Raw genomic sequence first — 22,540 nt, forward strand, 5'->3', positions numbered from 1 at the left:
CACTCCCACTTCACAGCTGAGAAGAGCTACCTGTTACTTGCTTCAGATGAGCATATTCACCAGCCTCTGTGCCTCTGTGTGTCTTTTGCTTTTTTTCTGGAAACTTTCCTTTTAAAAAAGAATGACTTGCATAGCAAATAATCCCTTGATTCTCGAATCCATTAGTCAGCCCCCCCCCATGTTTTGCCTGCCAGGGTCAGCACCAAACTATCAAGTCCACGTGCAACTGACTCTTAGGCTGTGTGACGCCTGTGATGCTTCTGACACCAGGCGAGAGCCTCGCATGATATAACAATATATTAAAATAACCCCCGCGTGGAGAGACCCATCCACTAAAAGAGGCACATCAAATATTAACTTGAGAATTGTAAACAGAACTCTGGCGGTGGAAATCAAAGGCTCGCCTTCAACCCCCCCCCCCCCCAACACACACACCAGAGGTAGAGAAAAGAAATGGTAGGCCTGTGTGTGTGGGTCTGCATGCATGTGCATGTGTGTGTGCGCATGTGCTTGTGCGTGCGTGCGAGAGAGAGAGAGCGGAGAGAGAGAAAGAGGAGAGAGAGAGAGAGAGAGAGAGAGAGAGAGAGAGAGAGAGAGAGAGAGAGAGAGAGAGAGAGAGAGAGAGAGAGAGAGAGAGAGAGAGAGAGAGAGAGAGTGTGTGTCTCACATCTCTTCTTTGTTTTTTAAATTCCCTCATGTGAGATTTAATTCCTGCCTGCTGTAGAGGGGCCTGTGCGTGGGAACTCCCTGGGCAGCTAAGGGTGTGGCGTACTGTGGTACAGAGCATGGCGTGTGGTGGAATTCTCCGTAGTGTGCTTGGTACGGAGCGTGGCGTGTGGTGGAACTCACCGTAGTGTGCTTGGTACGGAGCGTGGCGTGCGGTGGAACTCACCGTAGTGTGCTTGGAAGGCCTGGGGCTTCACCACCTGACTGCAGTGGCTGCACATGACCAGGTAGAAGTCGTCCTGCGCCGGGCACTGACCGAATATGGGCATGTCTGCATCCACAGGACCACAAAGCAACACAAAAATAAACAAACAAACAAACTCATTAGATGAACGTTGGAATACAGTTGCTTGCAGCATTGTGACAGTGCTTAGACAATATGGATAGCCTAACTCTCATATGTGGAATACTGTTGCTTGCAGCGTTGTGACAGTGCTTAGACAATATGGATAGCCTAACTCTCATATGTGGAATACTGTTGCTTGCAGCGTTGTGACAGTGCTTAGACAATATGGATAGCCTAACTCTCATATGTGGAATACTGTTGCTTGCAGCGTTGTGACAGTGCTTAGACAATATGGATAGCCTAACTCTCATATGTGGAATACAGTTGCTTGCAGCATTGTGCTTAGACAATATGGATAGCCTAACTCTCATATGTGGAATACTGTTGCTTGCAGCGTTGTGACAGTGCTTAGACAATATGGATAGCCTAACTCTCATATGTGAGGCACTGAACCTATTAAACTGAAACCTCATAAACATTAGAATGCACACCAGACAAACGCCATCATTAGACGAACTGATAATTAAAAAGGTGAAGCCTTGTTATACAGTTGCTTGCAGTGTTACAGCTTATTTATGGCAGTGCACAGACAACACTCACTCACACAGGTGAGGCTCTGGAGCTATTAGACGGGAGGCTAATGACTATCAGAGCGCACACTAGAGGGGGATCAGGATCTCAATGAGCCGGAGGATCAGGGGCCAGAGGGGCTGCGGGGATGATTGACAGGTGGATCTCAGGCCTCCAGACACACTCAAGGTTCACGTGGAGGAGAATAATTCATAAATCAATGCTGCAATCGCAGACGGGGATGGGGATGACCTGAGCGAACTGCTGCCTGGAGACACACACTGTAGCCTGGAGAGCGACTGTGTACAAGCGTTAATGTGTTAATGCACTGCACTGCGCTGTGCATGCATTTGTGTGACGGGCGACCGAATACACACCCGAGGCTTCTGTCTGGTTAAGACAAGGACGCATGGGGGGCACCTAGGAGACACTTGCTGTTATTATTTCCCCCACATCTACACCATACCACCCCCACAACAACAGGAAGTCCATACACAGAGAGTGCACAGTCCTTGACGATACAAGTCTTGTTTTTTGTTCTATCTGTTTTTTTTTTTTGGTTTTTTTTAAAGAGGACAGGAAGAGAGTGGAGTGATAAGCAGAAATAAGAGACAGTGCCAGGATTCCAAAGGTTGCCTGAGGAGCACGCCTGCCACAAACAGGAGTGGACTCAGCTGACACAGAACGAGAACGAGAGAACGAGAGAGCACGAGAGAGCACGAGAGAAAAGTGGGAGAGGGTAGGGAGGAGGGAGAAGAGAAGAGAGAGACAGGCGGCAGGGAGTTGCTGCTGGTAAATTATGGTGCATTTTACAGTTTGAACGCACACAAACGTGTTGCGAAACGCAGCAAGCTCCCAGCCTTCTCATATCTGGAGTGTGTGCCCTCCATGGGCGGCTGTGCAGCAAAGGAAAAGCGCCTGCCAAAAAACAGGAAGCGCTTTCTGCCAGAGGTACATGCAAGCACACGAGAGAGGGAGAAAGAAACGTAACAACAGAATCTTCCTTTTCTGGGGTAATCACTAACTGGCTCCTGGGGGCCTGGAGGCTGGTAGCTTCTTAGGAGGTTTCAGCCTGATTAGGTTAGAATAAGATATTATTAGGTTTGTGCAATAAATAACAATGGTGTGTAATTAATCACGCTAAATAATGTGCTCCTATTTAATATCATTATCAGGATTCATCCATACATGTGATTAAAAGGTCATTCTGAGCTAAAAAATAAAGTTCACTGGCTACAGAAAGCAGAGTTTGGCCTCAAGATAAATACTATTTACCAAATGCTTCCCATAACACACCGAGACAAGCAGCGATCACAGACTAGCATTTGCCGCCTATGAAGGGACTGCTAATTACGCACTATAATTAAGAGGCTGTCTGAGTGGCAGCAGGCTCACCCTCAGGCTGCCAGCACCTTCACACTGAGCCCTGAGGACCCTCCAAAACGCCGGACCTGCCGGACACCATTAAGTCTTTTACACAAGCTTACCTTAGCTCTTCTGCTAATCATCTTCAGTACGAGGATTAGCCACTGAAATGACCGGCACTCAAACACGAGGTAGTTGTCCAGCGCCACTCGATTAAAAAGCATGTCAAATAGCACCTTGGCTGCGCGTGCAGCCTTCAGGCACGGGAGGACTCGAGCACTTTAAAGTTCATACGCAGGAGTCCGAGAACAGCAGCACGAGGATGTGAAAGTGCCACCCCCGAACGCAAATGACCATCAAACAAAAATGAACTGGTCATCACTTAAGTAAAACCTCTGCACTTCAAAACCACTGAACTAAAAAGAAGATGATGAACAAACACAAATGTTGATGATGAAAGGGTAAAAGGATTCATACGTAACAAACATGTTACTCTACTGGGCATAATTCCATTGGGCATGTGGATTTTGCCAGACGCACACCTCACAGAACAAAGCCAGACGATCTTAGTGAAGCTGCACTGAATACAACAGGAAAGCCCTGCAGCGCATAGTGAACACAGCTGGAAGGATTATTGGTGCTTCACTCCCCTCCCTGAAGGACATTTACACCACCCACCTCACCCGCAAGGCGACCAAAATTGTGAGTGATGCAAGTCACCCCGGGCCACAATCTGTTTGATCTACTGCCCTCTGGGAAGAGGTACAGAAGCCCGCGCCCCCCACTACTACCAGACTCACCAACAGCTTCATACACCAAGCTGTAAGGATGCTGAACTCTCTCCCTCCTCTCCCCCCTCCACCCTCAGCTACATAACATCCTGGACATTGAACCCACAATGGCCGCCTGCACTACTCCACTTGCACACTTGAACACTTGCACACTTGTACACTTTACAACTTGGTGTTGTTGTCCTGAAAACACAACACTTCTGCTGCTCTTACATAACTTGCACCACTATGCCACTTTCTTTATTACTTAGGTCAAACAGAACTACCCAAGCCTTTTATTGGCCTGACTTTGCACTAGTATTTTATTGACTGTCTATGCACAATTTCAACCAAATTTTGCTGCTCTTATTTTTTCATTATTATATGTGCCCTCTTATTTACTTATTTACTTACTTTTTTGTTTACTTGAATGTTATGTTTGTCTGTGGACTTAAATTGGTAAAATATGTCTTGTCTTCACCGTGGGATAGTGAGAAACGTAATTTCGATCTCTTTGTATGTCTGGAACATGTGAAGAAATTGACAATAAAGCTGACTTTGACTTTGACTTGGACTTAGTGTACACCAGGGCCATTTAGCTTTTCATCGGGTGGAGAAAGAAAGACAAACGTGGGGGAGTGAGGGTGAAGGAATAAGCAAAAGGAGTGAGTGAGAAAGTCCAGATCATTTCGCCGTCCCCTCCTTGTCAGTGATGGACGATCTGGGTAGAGCAGCAGCAGCAGCAGCAGCAGCCAGTGGCCAGTGCCGAGACGGAGGCAGCACACCCCCCCCCACACCCACACCCACTCCAACTGAGTCCAGCTTGATGTCCAGCCTCAGCTCTGCCTCTTTATATGCCTCCTGCTTGCTTGTCAGCAGGTTCACAATGCGTCACAACTAGTGGTGGATAATCAATGACCTCACACAGATTTTGCCCTGTGGTGCTCTAATAACTACCTCCAACTCAACATTGACAAGACAAAAGAACTGGTCATTCATGCATCAAAATCACCTCCTGGACTCACTCACATCACCATCCATGGCCAACCAGTTGCACAGGTCAGCACTTTCAAATATCTTGGTCTCACCATTGACAATAAGCTTAACTTCAATGAACATGTCACCATTACACAGAAACGTGCACAACAGAGACTGTATGCAATACGCAAACTAAGATCACTGTATGTTGCCCCCCATCTCCTTCTGCTACTCTACAAAAGCATCATCCAACCCCTTCTACTCTACTGCTCCCCCTGTTTCTTCACCATACTAAATGTCACCAGCAAGAACAATCTCATTAAAATCTCACACTTAGCATCCAAGATAATACAGCTTCCCACCCCCAGCCTCACTGATGCAAATGACAAAGCCACCACACACCTTACACGCACCATAGTAAGCAGCCCTGACCATCCCCTGAACCGGTTCTTCACCCTACTCCCATCTGGCCGCAGATACAGAGCCCTGGACTGGAAAAAAGCGCACTATAATAAAAGTTTTATACCCTCAGAAATCACTGCACTAAACAAACTCCTGTGACAATCATCCATCCCCCCTATTCTTTTGTGTTTTATGTTGTCTGCACTGTCCACCTTTTTGCTTGTATGGTGTTGAGGGAGGGAGGGAACTGGGGGTTATGTTATATGTTATATGTATGAGGCTGTGTGCATCCTGCATGGAATGTAATGATGTGTGAAAAAGAATATCCTTATCGGACAATAAAGACTCTACTATACACCTAGCCTGGGCTAAGCCTGAGCCACTCCTTCAATAAAGACTCTATACACCTAGCCTGGGCTAAGCCTGAGCCACTCCTTCAATAAAGACTCTATACACCTAGCCTGGGCTAAGCCTGAGCCACTCCTTCAATAAAGACTCTATACACCTAGCCTGGGCTAAGCCTGAGCCACTCCTTCAATAAAGACTCTATACACCTAGCCTGGGCTAAGCCTGAGCCACTCCTTCAATAAAGACTCTATACACCTAGCCTGGGCTAAGCCTGAGCCACTCCTTCAGACGACTGGAACAGGGACGGTGGAGGGTGGGCGTGTGAGTGTGTCAGCCATGTGCGGCGCGCGTGTGTGTGCGTGTCTCAGTGCGCCTGGGTGTGTGTGTATTCATGTCTCCCTTTGTGTGGGGGAGGAGAGAGTGTCTGTTCGAACAAGGGGGTGGTGGGGGAGTAGATAGATAGATAGATAGATAGATAGATAGATAGAGAGAGAGAAAAAACAAAACCACAGTGAGTCACAATAGAGGAGTAGTTATCCGTGGAGGGTCAATGAGAACGTTCTCACTTCAGCACGATCCCACTGAGCAACCAATCCCGAGGACAGAAGAACCCCAGACACGGACGACTTCCATTGATGAACCTCATCCATGCGGCCGACTGAAGATTATGAGCATGATGTGAAACAGAGGTGCTTTTCCCGCTCCCGTCTGCCAATCACCTGAATGAGTTCAAAAAGCTCATCTCTCGCAACACTTAGGTGATTTCTGCTTGATATGAATCACCGATTCATGCTTGACGCTCATCTTCAGGAGACAAAGAGTTAGGTGTAGCATTTCTTAGTCCACAGCCTCCCTCGGGCGCTAGGCCACAACCACAACCCGTGCGTCGGATCCAAAATGAGCCGATTCTGCTCCTGCTCCACGAGCTCCTAGGGAAGCTGGCCAGCCAGCCTGTCTGCCTGTTTCAAACCAAAACAACATCCTAAAGTGAAAGTGAAACAGGAGCGTTGTGGGACGCCAGCTCGATGCGAGGCAGGGGAGTGTGTGTGTGTGTGTGTGTGCAGAGACGCATTAGTTAACCCTCATCACCTCAGGCACCTCCTGGGAATACCAGCTTCCAGAGCTGGGACTCTGAACATGAAGGACTAATCACCTTCAAAGAGACACAAGACAGACAGCCTGTGACAACAGACCTGTGCGCTTTAACCACTGCTATTCCATACACATAAGAGACAGCATGCATAAGAGAGAGACGAACAGACCGGACAGACTAACACACAGACCGAGGGAGGGAGGGAGGGAGGGAGAAAGACAGAGAGAGAGAGAGGAGGAGGGAAAAGATAAAGAGAGAGGTAGAGGGAGAGGGAGAGAGACAGACAGAGAGACAGAGAAAGAAGACAGAGAAAGAGAGAGGTAGAGGTAGAGGGAAAGAGAGATGGATAAACAAGACAGGTTCTGCCTTGCCACAGCTTCTGAGAGACTTCTAGGATATGAATGATTTGCTCCAAATTTTGCAACGTCGCCGCAGCGAACACACACTGCCTCCATTGTTTGGCAGTGCAAATGCATGGTTAGATAAGTGCCACGGCGAGTACAGTACGCAAGCCCTTTTCCCTCGCAGCTCAGCAAGCCTGATGGAGACTCCAACATGGTGGCCACTGTTGCCATGAGAAAGCATGTGTTGCTCATGAGCAACTCCCAACTACATGAGTCACCTTGTTCATCTGTTCAACACGCAATCACTTTGAGTGTCATTCATTACCTGGACGCAGTCATAGCAGTGTGTGAGATTAATCAATCATTTGAGGGGATTCATTGTTTCTAAAGGAGATTTTACGGTCACATGGCTCTGACTTTACAACTTCATCTTTTCTCTTTACCAGGCAGGCCTGCCATACCACACAACTACTCTCTGGTGATACCATCTGATGATAGGCCCACGCACAGCCATGGAGGAAGACATGCGAGCGAGACCTGATATGAATATAGTGGCTGTTATGAAAGCTTTTGATCTTGTCCACAATTTTATGAATGTTTCAACATGTATCCCTCACCTCTCTGTTGTATTATTTTGTGGGCCAAAGGGGTATCACCTCTCATCTGCTTTATCTGCTAAGCATTACAAAGCATATTGAGGTATTGGGCAGCCTTAATGATAAATCACAATGGCCAACATACAACCATGCATGCCAAAGCATATTGAGGTATTGGGCAGCCTTAATGATAAATCACAATGGCCAACATACAACCATGCATGCCAACAGGATGCTAAAACTGTCCTATATCAAAGCACCTAAACATACTTAGAAAGGTTTGATTAAATACAACAGGTCTTCCTCTAGGTACGATGTCCAGAATTTTATTTTTTAAAAATGGATATTTGCTTTACAATGGAAACTGTTGCCATCAACAGAACTGACGCCCTGTGACAGCCTTTAAGACACCTGGGCTCCAGTTGTAACTTTGTAACTGCTGCTGTCAGCGTATATGTTCCCCTCCTTGATGAATAGCAGGGCATAGTTTCTGTTTAAATAGACTGTACAAATAGATCATGTATTTGTAACTGTATTTGCAGTGCGTCGATTAGGCCCGTATAAGTAAGATGCACTTGTTTTACAGAGAGCCGCCGGTGCAGGTTAAATGTGCGAAGCACCAAAACAAAAACACACCTTTGCACAGGAAAGCACTCACCGTCTCTGCAGAGCCGCATGGCTTCTCGATTTTTCCCGCACTCTTTCAAACTTTCCTCCGAATCTGCACATAAACAGAGGCGATCGGATTCAGTCAGATAAATAGTTACACTTGCTTGCCCGTGCTGTTGCTACCAGTAGCGTTTGATAATGTTCCCCAACTGCACGCAATCAGCAAAAGCTGTCGACCTTCGTCTGATGTTTATCAAAACAGCTATTCGCGCAGGACTACTCACCGTCGCTCCCGTGCAGTTTGACAGCATCGACCCAGCTGCTCCAAGGCTGTCCCAGCATGATTTCAGGACTAGGCAGGGATCTACGCTCCGCACCAGTCGCCATTGCTGTGGAGGCTTCTCCCCGCTGGAGCTGCTGCTGCTTTAGCTGCCTGGCCGCTTTGCGCTGCTCCCCCCTGACGTCATCATCGGCCCTTTCCGACATTCTTTCCGCTACAATGTAACAAAACAGCAGGCAGCGTTTAAGGTGGTTAACAGGAATTCTTCATTGATCGACACCTCTCAAACTGCATGTCTTACTAACATCGACGCGTTGTTCATTCCTAACGAGCATGGCCGAACGTCAGTTCGACCAAATCCCCTTGTTTTGACAGAGGCAATCCATAGTGTACCTAATGGCGCTCTTCGTTACATACATTCTGGGCAATGGCAGATTTCTGAGATAAAACTTTAAGGAGGAACTAGGCTACTAACTTCACTCAACTGACGTGTGCGGGAAACCCTGAGGATCCAGGTCACTCACGCGAGTCCTAGACATTCTGCGTTATCTTGCGGAGAACATGACGCTGGCAATGTAACTAGCAAAGATGGCAAAAGTTGATGGAGCACACTTAAGGAAGTGTGGCGATTTCGTCAATCTCTCGCGTCATGCCACTGTAAATCCCCCATAGTTATTTGATATCCCTTCGTCTATTGGCTCACGTATCGGCGAAAATTGGCTGACTTAACACGAGTTTAGTTAAACATGTGAGCACAGAGTACTACCATTAATTCATTCAGCATTGCTCCCAGATCAGTTCAAAGACTCGCAAAAAAAACCCTACTTCGTCTTTCAGTTCAATGCATGAACAAATCCGTGTCAGAATGGTGAAAAGGATCCCGACATTTCACTTGCCCAACACCAGGCTCTTCAGAATGCTCTGTTAATTCTTATTATGTCATATGTCTCTGTGTAGTAATCTTGACTTTGCTAAACATGCACAACTACACTCACAAAAAATGTAGGCTAATAAATACATCTACTGAATGATGTGTACGCACGCATGTACATGCAATTGCATATTATTTCACAAATCCCATTCCATCCTGTAGATTTTTGCATTGCTCTCAAATTGTTGATCAGGCCTCTGCTGAAGTTGGCTCTGACAGCCCACACAACCGAGATGCAAGACCCACTCAGCTTACCCACACAAGTCAGTTAAAAAGGGAACTATGATGGGAGTATTGCGATTAAACAACCAATATCTCTTTATTTATTCCAAATCCAGCTTTTCTTTTGGCCTGTCTGAATAGGAACTCACTCAGAGTGTAAATAAAACGTTAAAACGTTAGAAAATTACATTCATTGCAGTGTGTTGTATAACCAGTAGTTCTGTTTGGGGTCTGGGAGAGGAAAATAATACTTGGTAAAAAAAAAAGACTTAGTTCAGAAAAAAAGACAAATTCATATGATCGGCAATGTTACGCTAATGTAGAGCCTTAGTCCACCGCCACTACAGGAAGCTGTCTTGAACAGAAGGTATGTCAGTGCAGATATACTTTTAATTGTGCCTGCTGATGCGATCAAAAGGGCTGGCTGATTTCTTCCTCATAGCAGCAATACAATAACAATTAAATTATCTTTTACAATTTACACTTCTGTAAATTCAAATATTCAATTGTTAATGTGTGTGTGCATAATGAATAGCTATGAATAGCATTAAATATAAGCGTTTAGCCTATATGAAAATTCTGTTGTTGTTGTGACACTGTGGATTAGTGCAGTGGATCTCAACCTGGGGGTCACCAAATTGTGTGAAAAACATTTTAATTCTACATTAAACATCACTTTTTATCAGTTTTGTTCAATATCCATTACTATTTCTAACACACTCATACCAACAGCTTTGTTGTTCACACAAGCCAGTCTAAACAATGGCAGTATGGCCCTAGCTAAGCATCAGCAAATTGGCAATAGTAATATTGCCGTCTTTGTGGGATTAATATTTTATTATTTATTTTTATTATTTATTTTATTTATTTATGATAATGTAGTTCACTGTGGCTGTGTTCTCCCATTAGCTGTGCATTCATTGTTGTTTATGGTCAGGAGCTGCTGTCACAAACATGATAATCTTGTCCTTCGTATTACCTGATATGTTGTCCTATTCGTAACACCTGTGATAGTTGGCCTATAGAGATGGCTTCACAGAAAAAAAGTAACGTTACTCCAACTCAAGACTCCAGTCTGAATCTAATATAAAAGCATTGTAGTAAAGCCAAAATGGAATTCATTATTCGTCACGACTTCAAAAAGGTTGGGAACCACTGGATTAGTGAACAATATTTTAGTAAAGTAATGGACACTTCCCCAGACCCAGCTAACTGCATTGTCAGGGTAAGATTGGTCAATTAGCTAAATATTTTGGATGGAATATTCACTAAGGAGTCAGACAGTCTTGCTGTTTTCATGTTGTTACTGTAGGTTCAAATACCACAGGTGTGTGACCTACAGTGGGCCAGAAGATTTCAAAATAACTATTATTGTGGTCAATTTTGTTATTGTTTTTTTTTGCTTTCCAAGTACAAGGGATTGAAAGAATACCTCTGGTCATAGTATGACTAGGAAAGGCCTCTTTGCATGAAAATGAAACTTGTGGAAGTGCTTGTTCACAGCATTTCAATTTAAATCTACCACAAACATGGATAATGTCTCTGCCTGGCTTTGAGAAAAAGTAATAATCAGACATGCGATTCAACAGTGATGTAATCAACAGTGAGGCGTCATACCTTATCAACAGGAGAAAAAGGGAATTCACTTTGTGAAATCAGTAGATCCTCATCAGTTTGGATGTCAAGGTTCTGCCACACAATCTGAAAGGGTAATCTGGGGACTAGGTAAGAGGGGGTTGAGAGAGAGAAAGCGACAACATTACTGCTTTGTGAGTGTGGATGCAATAATCACTGTTTGGGGAATTAACCGCTTGTCTGTCCATGCAGCATAGTCTACAGCACTGCTAAGAATGGATCTGGCCATGGCTTTCCAGTCTACAGCTTTCACGCTTCCAAGGGAGCTACTTATGGAGGCTGCCGTCGCTGCAGAGTAATCCAATCCAATAAGCGCTATCCCCACGTTAACCACCGGAGAGTCCTGCAGTTACCGGCTCAATAATCCCTTTCGAGGGTTACAAAAGGCAGTGAAAACAATTTGCCTTTCTTAAAGGTGTTTAGGAATCCTCCATATCATAGATTGCCAAGATATCGTTTTTTTGTTTGTTGTTGTTGTTTTCAAATATAAAATATTTATATATAAAAAAGATTACTTGCACATCAACCGTCCACTGACTTATTGTCATACTGATTATTAAATTAAATTAAAAGCAGATACATAACAAATACATAACAAAGCTTTCATATTGACGCAATACGATGTGGTTATTACATATATTTACAAACACAGATCTGGTACTTTAAGTCTGACTCCTTGATGGGACTGTTTCATTTGTTAGCAATGTACGATAATATTGGCCCAACATAGGCCTAGGTATCCGCTGATCAAAATAAATAAATAAATAAACAAACAAACAAACTTAATTATTGGCAGATATGAAGATAGAAAAGCATCGTAAAAATCTGTTCACAAAAGATGAGATTTTCATTTGAAAGAATAAATGTGGCATATTTTATATCTAGTCTAAGGATTCACTTATTTCAGGAGTGAACGTCTACAATTGTTCAAGAATATATTTTGGATAGAATCAAAGGAATTGTTTTAGGCCTATGTCATGTATCTAAAACAAGTAGGCTTAGGGTTAAGTAAGCATAACCAAATAGGTTAATATTATAGTACAAGATAGATTTGTTCTCTTCGATTAATGATATTATCCGCAATCAGCCCATAGGAGTTCAAAATAGAGGTTATGGTCATTTCAGGTTCATGCAACAGTCCTTGATGTTCTCTGTATCAGCAATCAGTCAAGGTGAAGTTCACTACGCTTTGCCAAGGAAAGTCAAAAGTGATAATGCAGAACACTCATTTTTTCTGACAACAATGAAGGTGATTAGTTTAAATAACAAATTTAGGGTTTCAATTCCTGTTTTCAATTTTGCATTGTTGTGGTGTGAAGTGTAAGGCCTTGGTCACTAGGCCTAGGTGATTCTAAAATATAAGATCTAGGTCACTTGTTTGTACAAAGTGGGCCTGAGGAAATGAGTTAAATAGATTGTGCTTTCAATAACGGGATATTAATGGTAGAAGTTGTATTAAGTACCGAAACAGACTAAGGCATCATTCCTTAAACTTGTATACCACAAACTAACTAGCCTAGCCTGGGAAACCAAGACGAACTGAAGGGTCTGGTGTCAACTAGGCTACAAACTAACATGAATATGAGGAAAACATTCCGAAATGAAAATGTGAAACTGTTTACTAAGTTTAGGATGCTTCATACTGTATTTCCAAATTGAGGTACAAATCCTGTAAAAGTGAAAGCATGCTATATCCAACAAACTTGTTGCTGTTGGAAGTTGATCAACTGATCATAGTTTTTGCAACAATTCATTTCTAAAATGGCATCTATCATAAACCATCAGTCTGGTGCTTTAACAAAAAATATCAACTTGATCAAATCCTTGATCCAAAGATTCTTAAAGAACGCAATTTTGTGTTAGCGTTTTTGTTTATCATTATGACAAACTAAAATGATTAATAAGAGGTTTGGATGAATCCCTGTTAGGCAACCAACCAATCTACGCTGATCCACATGTTGTGCTGAAAGAAACATGGTTCCTGATTACAAAAATATGCATTATTTTTAAAGCATGCCAGCGCCATTAGTATACATCATCATCATGTGCATTGAAATATGTAACATAAACAAAAACTCAACCCCTGTGCCTTTTTTCCGCCGCAGCACTAACGCACAGACTGGAATGTAACTTATTAGGAAGTTAACGTTAGTTGGTCTACCTCAAGACAGTTGGTCATGGAACAGGTTATACAATAATACAAGAAAAGTACATTTTAATGGTCAAATAATATTTAAAAAAAAGGCATTTGTTTAAAGTAGCACAAAATATGCGTCTTAAACATACAATCACGTCACCACAACACAATGTTACTGGCATTCAAGGAGAGGCAGTGGTTAGCTTGTTAGCCTCGCCGCTTGTTGGGCAAGCCAGCCATTTAGGATGAGCTAGCAAGCTAGTTAGCATGAAGCAGGCTATCTAGTTGAACAGCAATTGGCAGACAGTGTCGAAAAAATGTTTCATTTCTTACCAATGCCCTGGACGTAAGAGATGGAAAAACAGCCACTAGCAGAATAAAGTCGGTTGATTGTGACATATATTTTAAATTGGAGATCGTGAAAAGAGCGAATGCAGTGTTCACTGACTGTGGAGGTCTTCACCAGGTGCTTCCATGTCTGTTTACCAGGCAGCATTGTGGGACACACACGTCACTGTACCCTTTACCCGCACGCATGCACGTCGGGAAAGCTGGCAGTTATCATGTATTGTCAAAAGCCTTTAACTGTACATGTAACTGTTGTCATTTTGTTTACTTTCATGCATATTTTCCGACTTTAGGGAAAGAAACTATTGCTGCACAACAGTAGGAATGGCAGTGCAGTTTAGTAATCTATGGTGGTAGCCAACCAGCACTGTCAAGCGTAGAGGCGGGGCAGTCTGCTAGCCAGCACTCTATGTTGTCACTAGGACCTAGGTTGTCTGCAAAGTTTTCTGTAGAAGGCGTGCGTACTTCGGAGATATATCATGGGGGCAGTAACTGATGGTAAGGTCGTTTAATTAGTTTATATTGTTGATCAATCATATATTAATTATGAAACCTGCCCCCTGTTTAAGAGAGAGATGAATTAACAGGCTAGTTGGAGTCTATCAAGGACCTGTTCAAAATAGCTTTTCACACAATACAACTTGTTTAGCTTCCGATTAGCTTCTTGTTTAGACGTTACTCTGAAGTTACAACTAGCTAGAACGTCAGTGTAGGTTGCTATTGGTGTTAAGTAGTTCGGTAGATCGGAGAAAATAAAATCTCTAAACCTAGCTTTGTTATAGAGGTTACATCAATATGGGTGTGTTTCGAGTAATGAGGTCTTTTTTTTTTATTTAACCGGCAGCTGAGCTGGCTAACACGCACGTTAGCATTGGAGTTAGCTTAATGCTATCATTTGCTACATAACATTGTTCGTCTTTCTTCTAGGCACCAATATTGCAATTGCTAACTACACTGTGCATTGGTTGTCTTGTTCTGCTCTAGACGAAGTTATTCGAAAACGTCTCCTCATTGATGGCGACGGGGCTGGAGACGACCGACGTATTAATGTGCTCCTCAAAAGCTTCACAAAATGGTGCAACTCAACTGGCTCACCTGAAGAGGGGTAAGTCGTGGGAAATCTGAAGATGCTCATTCTTTGGCAGGATTGATTGTACTCAAATAGACACTACATGGCACTTAAAAGACTTCAAATTGTGCCGTGTGCGTTGGAGAATATTTTGACTCTTCCTTCATCTATGTGGCTATTGTTGATGTAAAACGCTAGAGTGCTCCCAAAACTCATGTGTAATGTGGGATGCAAGTTAATGTCCGCCCAGACATTTAACTATAATCCTGTTTGTTTGTTTGTTTGTTTGTTTGTTTGTTTCCCCCCAGAGTAATCCAGTACCAGAGGATGGTGGGCACCTTGTCGCAATGTGAATTTTCGATGGGGAAGACCCTACTAGTGTATGACATGAATCTCAAGGAAATGGAAAATTATGAAAAGATTTATAAAGATATTGGTAAGCGACATGATTTCTAGAATATGACAACTGAACATTCTGTATATGATTAAGTGTTGATTCTTTACTTTATGTTTTATTATAGAGCAAAACATAACATCAGCCCATGACAAAATCACAGAGTGCAAAAAGGAGATTCAGCGGGCTAAAAGAATACGAAAAAATCGCCAAGGTATGATCGTAAACTAAATAACAGTAAAATCCTTTGTGGCATCTATTCAGCTAGTACTTTTCGACTCTGCATTTGAAGACTGACTACTGTGTCTTAAACATGTTATGGGACGAACTGTATTCTGCCTCTTGACCATGTTCTTTTATGACTAGGTCATGTAACTAAATTCAATTCATATATAATATATATTTTTTTTCTGCAATAGAGTATGATGCTTTAGCAAAGGTTATACAGCAGCATCCGGACCGCCACGAGACACTGAAGTGAGTATTATCCTGTATTTGAGAAATCCAAGTGTGTGTGTGTGTGTGTGTGTAAATATTAAGTTGGCTTCATCTTACTCCTGTTGTCTGTCTTGTAGATCCGGTGATTTGATTTGTGTTCAGTTTTATTTAATAAGCATCCCTTTAAATATCTACAGGCAGCTTGAAGCACTCGACAAAGAACTTCAGCAGCTTTCACAGATTAAAGAGAATGTTGAAGATAAGGTAGGCTATGCCTGTGGTTCGCTCCTTTGCATCATTTACTATTTGAAACCCTGGTTCCCAGAATCTTACCCGGTATCTCACTTGTTCTGTTCCGGTGCAGTTGGAGCTGCGGAAGAAGCAGTTCCACGTCCTCCTCAGTACAATCCAGGAACTGCAGCAGACACTGGAGAGTAAGTGAATCTCCCCGATGATAAATTTATTTTTTTATTCACTCTAAATACGGACAGTGATGACTGGGCCATGTGTTGATGGGGTCAACATGAAGTGCTGGTGAAGAAGCATGCTTTTCTGCAGTGCCAGCCTCGTGTGTGTGAAATCACCTAGTAGAGTTAACTGTTTGTAGGGTTGCTGAAATGATCACCTAGTAGAGTTAACTGTTTGTAGGGTTGCTGAAATGACCGCCAAGTGCCAGAAAGGAGGATTTGGTAGTGATTTATTAGTTTCTTATCTACTAATCTTAAGTAACCATCCTGTTGTGGTCATTCACTTGCCTTTGGTTTGAGTGATTAATTGTTCTCAGTTATTTCATATTATTGCATAAATTAAATGTAACATGTTGATGTGCTAGAGGTGTCCAGCGTTGCCCCATCACGAGTATGTGGTTGCAAACCAGGGCAGTTTGAAAGATCAACAAGGCTCAAGCTCAGAGCATACTTCATTCCCATGGCGTAACAGAGCCATCTGATTCCATTTTGGCTTCGTTTAAAAAAAATACAAATTGCTCCTGCCAGGTCTGCTCTCGTTTTGGTTACATAAACATACTAAAGTTGTCATATCTGCTACATAAACATACTAAAAATGTCATATCGGCTGGTTCATATGTGAGCAGCACAGCTAGGGCACTAGACAGGGGAAAGCCATGGAACTCAATCATAAAACAGTCTTTGAATGGGTGAAAATTGATGAGAAAATTAACTGCATGAAGGTACGCAAATCATAGCACTTTCTAGACATGGCAAGTAACACTCAAGTTTAATTGGCTCTAGCCAAGATTTACTGTAAATATTCATAAGTGATTTAATTTAACTCACATTGTTTGTTGACAGGCTAGTCTACACATCAGTCTCTCCTGCTGCAGTTATACCCCTTGGCATCATGCCATTTGATCGGTCGTTCCTCAAAAGTATAACATGAATAGTAGCACCCCTAAACTTAGGAAACAGCTTCATGTTATGTTTTGCCAAATTCAAAGGGCATTTTTTTGAAGTAGCCTGATGCGTTCACATCACTTACGGCTCCTACACACAGTTGCGTGCGTTGCAGTGCTGGAGATGCATCCCGTCCACTTTACATGGGCTCACGTCATCCATGGCGAACTGAATTGTGGGTCTGTTGCGTCGCGTTGCTCCCGTCGCTCGCGTTGAGAAGTTCAACTTTTGCTCCACCGACGGACAACAACAGACGGCACCAGCCAATCAAATTATGATTATAGGCCTACTTCAAGGCATTTGCATAGTAGGCTACACCCCAAGCAGTTCTGCTAGGGCACTCAAATGGCCAGTGGCTTGTTAAGGTTTGCTAAATGGGGTAACATCAGGAACCCATGAAAATGTTGGCGTTTTGATACAAGGCTTAGACAGGCAAAAACCGAAGAGTGCTTCAAACTTACAAAACAAAAAAAATACCTCAAACCCACTGCTTATCAAGTTATTTCTCTGTTTAGACAGTTTCGTAGTTCTTATGGTGTGATGATTAACTTAGTTCACCAACGTTGTTGTTGTGGATGTGCAGTAATTTTGTGCCATTTTCTGTCCTCAGCTGATGAAAAGTCAGAGAATGACGATACCCAGGAGAGCTCGATGGATAACGGTGACTGACTGCTGCTTGCTGTGGCCGTGGCCAATGATCATGTGTTTACTGAAGTTTATTCCCCTTCAGCCCACACAGGCCTTTAGAATGGGTGCACTCTTTTATTTCTGTTCCATTTTATGTGCTTTGAAATGCATTGTTAACATTAAAAATGTTTTGAAAAGTTTTCAAACTGTTGAATTCCTCAGAGTTGTGGTCATTTTATTTTGTACAGCCACTTACGGCTCCGACACACAGTTGTGTGCGTTGCAGTGCTGGAGACGCATCCCATTCACTTTACATGGGCTCACGTCATGTTGCCGAACGGAATTGTGGGTCCGTTGCGTCGCGTTGCTCGCGTTGAGAAATTCAGCTGTTGCTGCACCGACAGAACGCAACTGTGTGTAGAAGCCGTTACCCTTCAAAAAGTACGTGTGGGCATCATTTTTCACATAACACCTCAGACCATGGTATATGAAATAAGTGAACACTAATTGACCTTGCCAGCATATTTCCACATCACTTGATTAACTTGGCAGGCTGTTAAACTCACTTCCATAAGAGGGTCCTTTGGTAACTCAATATAATCAGCAAACCACTCCACCTGTGTCACTCTCCACTTAATATTTTCATTCATGAACAACTTGATGACCTGAATACGCTGGCAGTTGTGAATAACCATGGTTTCAGGTTAGAAATGTACTATGTTACTCTTCGGTCATGCCACTAGGTGGGACTGTGCCACATATTTTCATCATTTTTAATAATTTGGTATTAATAATCTCAAGTATTCAGTTTGACATAAACTCACATTTATCGGGTAATGCTTTAATAGTGTAGGGGTCCATCAAATAATGTCCATCAAATGGAAAATATATAAAAGTTCTGTAATATTTTCCTGAGTGATCCATGGAAATTGGAATTGTCCTTTTTTCTCTATTTTTTTTAGCATTGCATCAAGGCATTTTGGATAAAAGTCTACCAATTGACAAAACATGCTTAAAGGCAAGACATCTCTTCTTCAGGCATACCATCCTCTGTGTGGAAGGACATGTAAATGGCCTGTTCCAAGAGCAGACCTTCAGGCATGTCCTTTAAAGGGCACTCTCTATGTGGTCCCATTTATCAGGGCCTTGTTGACAGACTTGTTTTTTGAACTTTGAGGTTGCCGCACTGTAGCCTTGAAGTTCAACAGCTTGTATCAAATACAATACATGTATACAGCATGGTGACTAAATTTATGAGCATTAAACGCATAGTCACATTCAAAATTGGACTACACAAAGAAGACCTTTACAGCCCTTTAACAATAAAAAATCTTGCAGCACTGGTTGGACTTTTTTGTAATTATTTCCATACATTTTTACACTGAACTGAACCTAATAGTAACAATTACACCACCTATAATATCTGGTTTCTTAGACCTGTGCACCTTGTTAAGATTTACTTAGCGTCCGCAATATTTCTTATTGCTTTCCTGAATTATTTGGGCTCAATTATTGTTAATATTCTACAGTCTTCCAGTCAGGTATAAGTGGGTAGCCATGCCCAGGTCACAGAGCAGCTCCTCTGCGCGTCGGTGAGTCCTTTGCCTCCCCCTCATCCATAACTCTGTATAACATGACACCTCGGCGGCCGTCATCCTTTACTTAAATACCGTTTTTGTACTGTATGATTTATAGTATGCGTGCCTTAAGCATGTCTAGTACACATCCAATAACAATATGCAAGGCATGTAAACCCTGGCGTACGTCATTCTATTTAAAACCAGCAGATGTCACCAGTGACATAGGACTGATATCCGCTTCTTCCAAATACAGTGTTCACACGCATTCCCAAACCTCAATGTTTATGTGAACTGATGCATTATGACCCTCTTGGCAATACACAATCTGTAAAAATGATATTTCCTACTTCTAAGAGAGAGAGGAAGAAGAATTCCTTAGATGGCTTTCAACAGAAAAAGGCCTATCAGAGTACACTGCTGGAGAGTGGACTAAGCTCAACAATTAAGCACAAATGATGCTAAGTTGTGATGCCAAACAAAGTCTGAATCAATCAGTAATCATCATGACAGCCTCATCACTAATGCTGATTGAGAGCGTAACACTTGATATATGCATGTGTCACACTGATATGAGCAGAGAGATTATGACAGGGGCGCAGGGGCATAGGCAGGCTACTGTGCATTACAGCTTCACCACGTGTTGCGACAAGCTGCAATCCCACAAGAGGTGATGTGCGTGAGTGATGCAGATTGTGACACCGAGGCCGGCCGCTATCGATGCTGCGGTCCAGCTGCCTCCTGGATGGCTTCCAGCAGATCGGAGGTGACGGACAGGCTGCGGGTGAGCAACAGGAAGTGCTCCGGCGCCATCGTCCACTCGCTGTTGCTCTCAAGCGCCACCGTCCACTCGCCCTGGTTCTCAAGCATCGTGGTCCACTCGCAGTGGCTCTCAAGCTCCCTCATGAGCTCCTTATACGAGGCCTCGGACTCCTTGCCCTGTCTGAAGCACACAACACAAAAGGGCCCCATTGCTTACAACAACGTCTGCACCTGCGCCACACTAATGTTTGCACTCAATATTGCTCAGCGTTGCATGTTTGTGATGATGTTGTCCCAAATGTTCTGACTGGACTTGCTGCAGTATTATGGTGCAGCACTGTAATATCTGTAAAATACTCTGCAGCTCTTCCACGCTGGCTCTGAGCTCTGTGGATATAACGCTTTCCTTCTGTGGATATAGCGTTTCTCTCCGATTTAAAAGACTTGAATGTGCAACATCCAAACAACAGTCCAAACTTTTGACGGATTGACTTAGATGTGTGTCCCTTCCTGGTGTGTCCTTAATTATCAGTAACATGCAGTGGTATGACTGTGCAGGGCTGTCTGCATGTCTGGTGCTCGTGTGATGCAGAGCTAAGCCCATCTTCCCTGGTGTGGGCCAACGCTGCTCTGCCCTGCACTCTTAACGGGTAGGAGGGGAGGATGCAGTGCTTCCAGCATGCAGAGCACTGAAGCAGACAGACACGCACAGACGCCATGCAGCACGGCACTAACGCCTCGGCCCCCGAGATGCATGTCGTGTGAGCGGCCTCTTGAGAAAGTGGCCCCAGGCAGGAAGGCAGGGTCAAGGCAGCGTCCTAACGAGCTACGGTTGGATGATTGATCAGGGTCACAGCAGTGGCAGTTGTGGAGGATGGTGGCCAAGAACGAAGATGGAAGACCTGAGTGGGCACCATGCATAAGTGTGTGTATGTGCTTGTGTGTGTGTGTGTGTGTGTGTGTGTGTGTGTCAGTGTGTGTGTCAGTGTGTAGGAGGGAGGGTTAGAGGTTAGCAGGAGAGTTAACAGCACAGTTTAACAGGTAATATAGTGCGGAGTGGAGGAGTTTGCACTTACAGCCTGTCAGCCCTGATCGGATATTGCTTAAAAATTAAGGAACATGATTATTTCTAATGGCCTCATCGTCCCTATTTAATGGTTTTGAGTAGATCGTCAGTTAGGGGAAGGGTGGGATAAATGTCTGCAGGCACATGAGCCACTTCAGTGGCTGTGATTGCGCCCTAGACACTCTAGGGTGATGTGGTTGCTTTAATCTCACTTCCACACTCAGAGGGTGGAGGATGTGTGGAGGAGGACGTTGGAGATGGTAGATGGAGGTTGGTGGTGCTCTATAATGGCATTTTCTCCACATCCATATGTGAAGCCCTTAGCCGTGTGAAGCCCTGAAACTGTGCCAGGAATATCTTTCTCTTTAACAGCTTCTCTGCTGACTCTGCTATCTGGACCTGTGAAAGACCAGCACCAGAGCGGCCATTGCCTCCTCCAGATTGTAGCCTCTGGACACAGCGAGGGGAGAGAGAGAGAAAGAGAGAGACAGAGGGGAGAGAGAGAGAGAGAAAGAGAGAAAGAGAGGGGAGAGAGAGACAGAGACAGAGAGACGGAGAGACAGAGGGGAGAGAGAGAAAGAGAGAGAGAGACAGAGGGGAGAGAGAGAGAGAGGGGAGAGAGAGATCTTATATATCAAGAGAGAGAGAGAAAGAGAGAAAGAGGGGGGAGAGAGACAGAGACAGAGAGAATGGAGAGAGGGAGGGAGAGGAGAGAGAAAGAGAGAGAGAGAGAGGGAGAGAGAGGGAGAGAGAGAGAGAGAGAGGGGGAGAGAGAGAGAAAGAGAGAAAGAGAGGGAGAGAGAGACAGAGGCAGAGAGGGGAGAGAGAGAAAGAGAGAGAGAGACAGAGGGGAGAGAGAGAGAGAGGGGAGAGAGAGAGTGAGAGAGGGGAGAGAGAGAGAAAGAGAGAGGAGAGAGAGAGAGAGAGAGAGAGAGAGAGAGAGACAGAGAGAGAGAGAGAGAGAGAGAGAGAGAGAGAGAGAGAGAGAGAGAGAGCAAAAAAGGGGGAAAAAGAAAGTGCAGAATTGTGAGAGCAGTAGAGTCCCTCGGGGATGCGTAGGGCTCATCATGCTGGACATCTCGGGGATGCGTAGGGCTCATCATGCTGGACATCTCGGGGATGCGTAGGGCTCATCATGCTGGACATCTCGGGGATGCGTAGGGCTCATCATGCTGGACATCTCTGCCCATATTGCATGTGCAGCAGAGCGTAGCACATTCCATGCACAAACATCATTTCTCTGTGCGCTGAAAAATCAAAGTGCCGGCTGTGTGGCTAGGCAACTTAGGCTAGGCACACTAAAGATAGACTAAGCCCAAAACGTTTATGTCAGTCACTATGTCCATCTAAGGCATTTCACACAGTTTCACTCATACTGTTTGTGCACTCGTTTAATACAACACCATTTAGCCTAAACATCAGCCTCAGTCTCAGGATATCAAATGAATGCAAACTCAGCAGGCCTAATGTACTTGAATCATGTAATCAGATTATAATGATTTTCACCAAATGTCTTAGTTTAAATAAGTTTACTTTCAACTAAAAATTGCATAAG

General features: G+C 43.8%; 2 protein-coding genes across 6 annotated transcripts in view; one reads left to right on the top strand and one right to left on the bottom strand.

The window, feature by feature from the left end:
- The window catches only part of LOC125301582 (ataxin-7), a 29,471-nt gene extending 15,679 nt beyond the window's left edge, over nucleotides 1–13,792 (bottom strand). The window contains exons 1-5 of one of the 4 annotated variants that reach the window (XM_048254180.1): nucleotides 13,626–13,792; nucleotides 11,138–11,241; nucleotides 8,372–8,581; nucleotides 8,137–8,199; nucleotides 893–997 (exon numbers count right to left, since the gene is read on the bottom strand). In XM_048254180.1, the coding sequence (XP_048110137.1) occupies nucleotides 893–997; nucleotides 8,137–8,199; nucleotides 8,372–8,573 (370 nt within the window). In that variant the 5' untranslated portion in view covers nucleotides 8,574–8,581; nucleotides 11,138–11,241; nucleotides 13,626–13,792. The other 3 variants (XM_048254181.1, XM_048254184.1, XM_048254182.1) reach the window with 3 other exon arrangements.
- A 51-nt stretch (nucleotides 13,793–13,843) lies between these two features.
- thoc7 (THO complex 7) lies at nucleotides 13,844–17,794 on the top strand. 2 transcript variants are annotated; one of them, XM_048254186.1, is made up of 8 exons: nucleotides 13,844–14,138; nucleotides 14,625–14,745; nucleotides 15,018–15,145; nucleotides 15,231–15,317; nucleotides 15,523–15,580; nucleotides 15,739–15,805; nucleotides 15,906–15,975; nucleotides 17,564–17,794. In XM_048254186.1, the coding sequence occupies exons 1-8, from the start codon at nucleotides 14,120–14,122 to the stop codon at nucleotides 17,620–17,622; spliced, it is 609 nt and encodes a 202-aa protein (XP_048110143.1). In that variant the 5' UTR covers nucleotides 13,844–14,119; the 3' UTR covers nucleotides 17,623–17,794. The 2 variants fall into 2 exon arrangements, with proteins under 2 accessions (XP_048110143.1, XP_048110144.1); XM_048254187.1 differs by lacking the exon at nucleotides 13,844–14,138 and adding an exon at nucleotides 14,346–14,439.
- Nucleotides 17,795–22,540: the final 4,746 nt, after the last annotated feature.

The sequence above is a fragment of the Alosa alosa genome, chromosome 10 (genome assembly GCF_017589495.1).
Source record: "Alosa alosa isolate M-15738 ecotype Scorff River chromosome 10, AALO_Geno_1.1, whole genome shotgun sequence".
Taxonomy (NCBI): domain Eukaryota; kingdom Metazoa; phylum Chordata; class Actinopteri; order Clupeiformes; family Clupeidae; genus Alosa; species Alosa alosa.

Bases quoted from the DNA above. Each gene is read 5' to 3' on its own strand.
- thoc7 (XM_048254186.1), top strand. The intron at 14,746-15,017 runs GTAAGTCGTGGG...GTTTCCCCCCAG, and splicing joins ACTGGCTCACCTGAAGAGGG to AGTAATCCAGTACCAGAGGA. The intron at 15,318-15,522 runs GTATGATCGTAA...TTTCTGCAATAG, and splicing joins AATACGAAAAAATCGCCAAG to AGTATGATGCTTTAGCAAAG.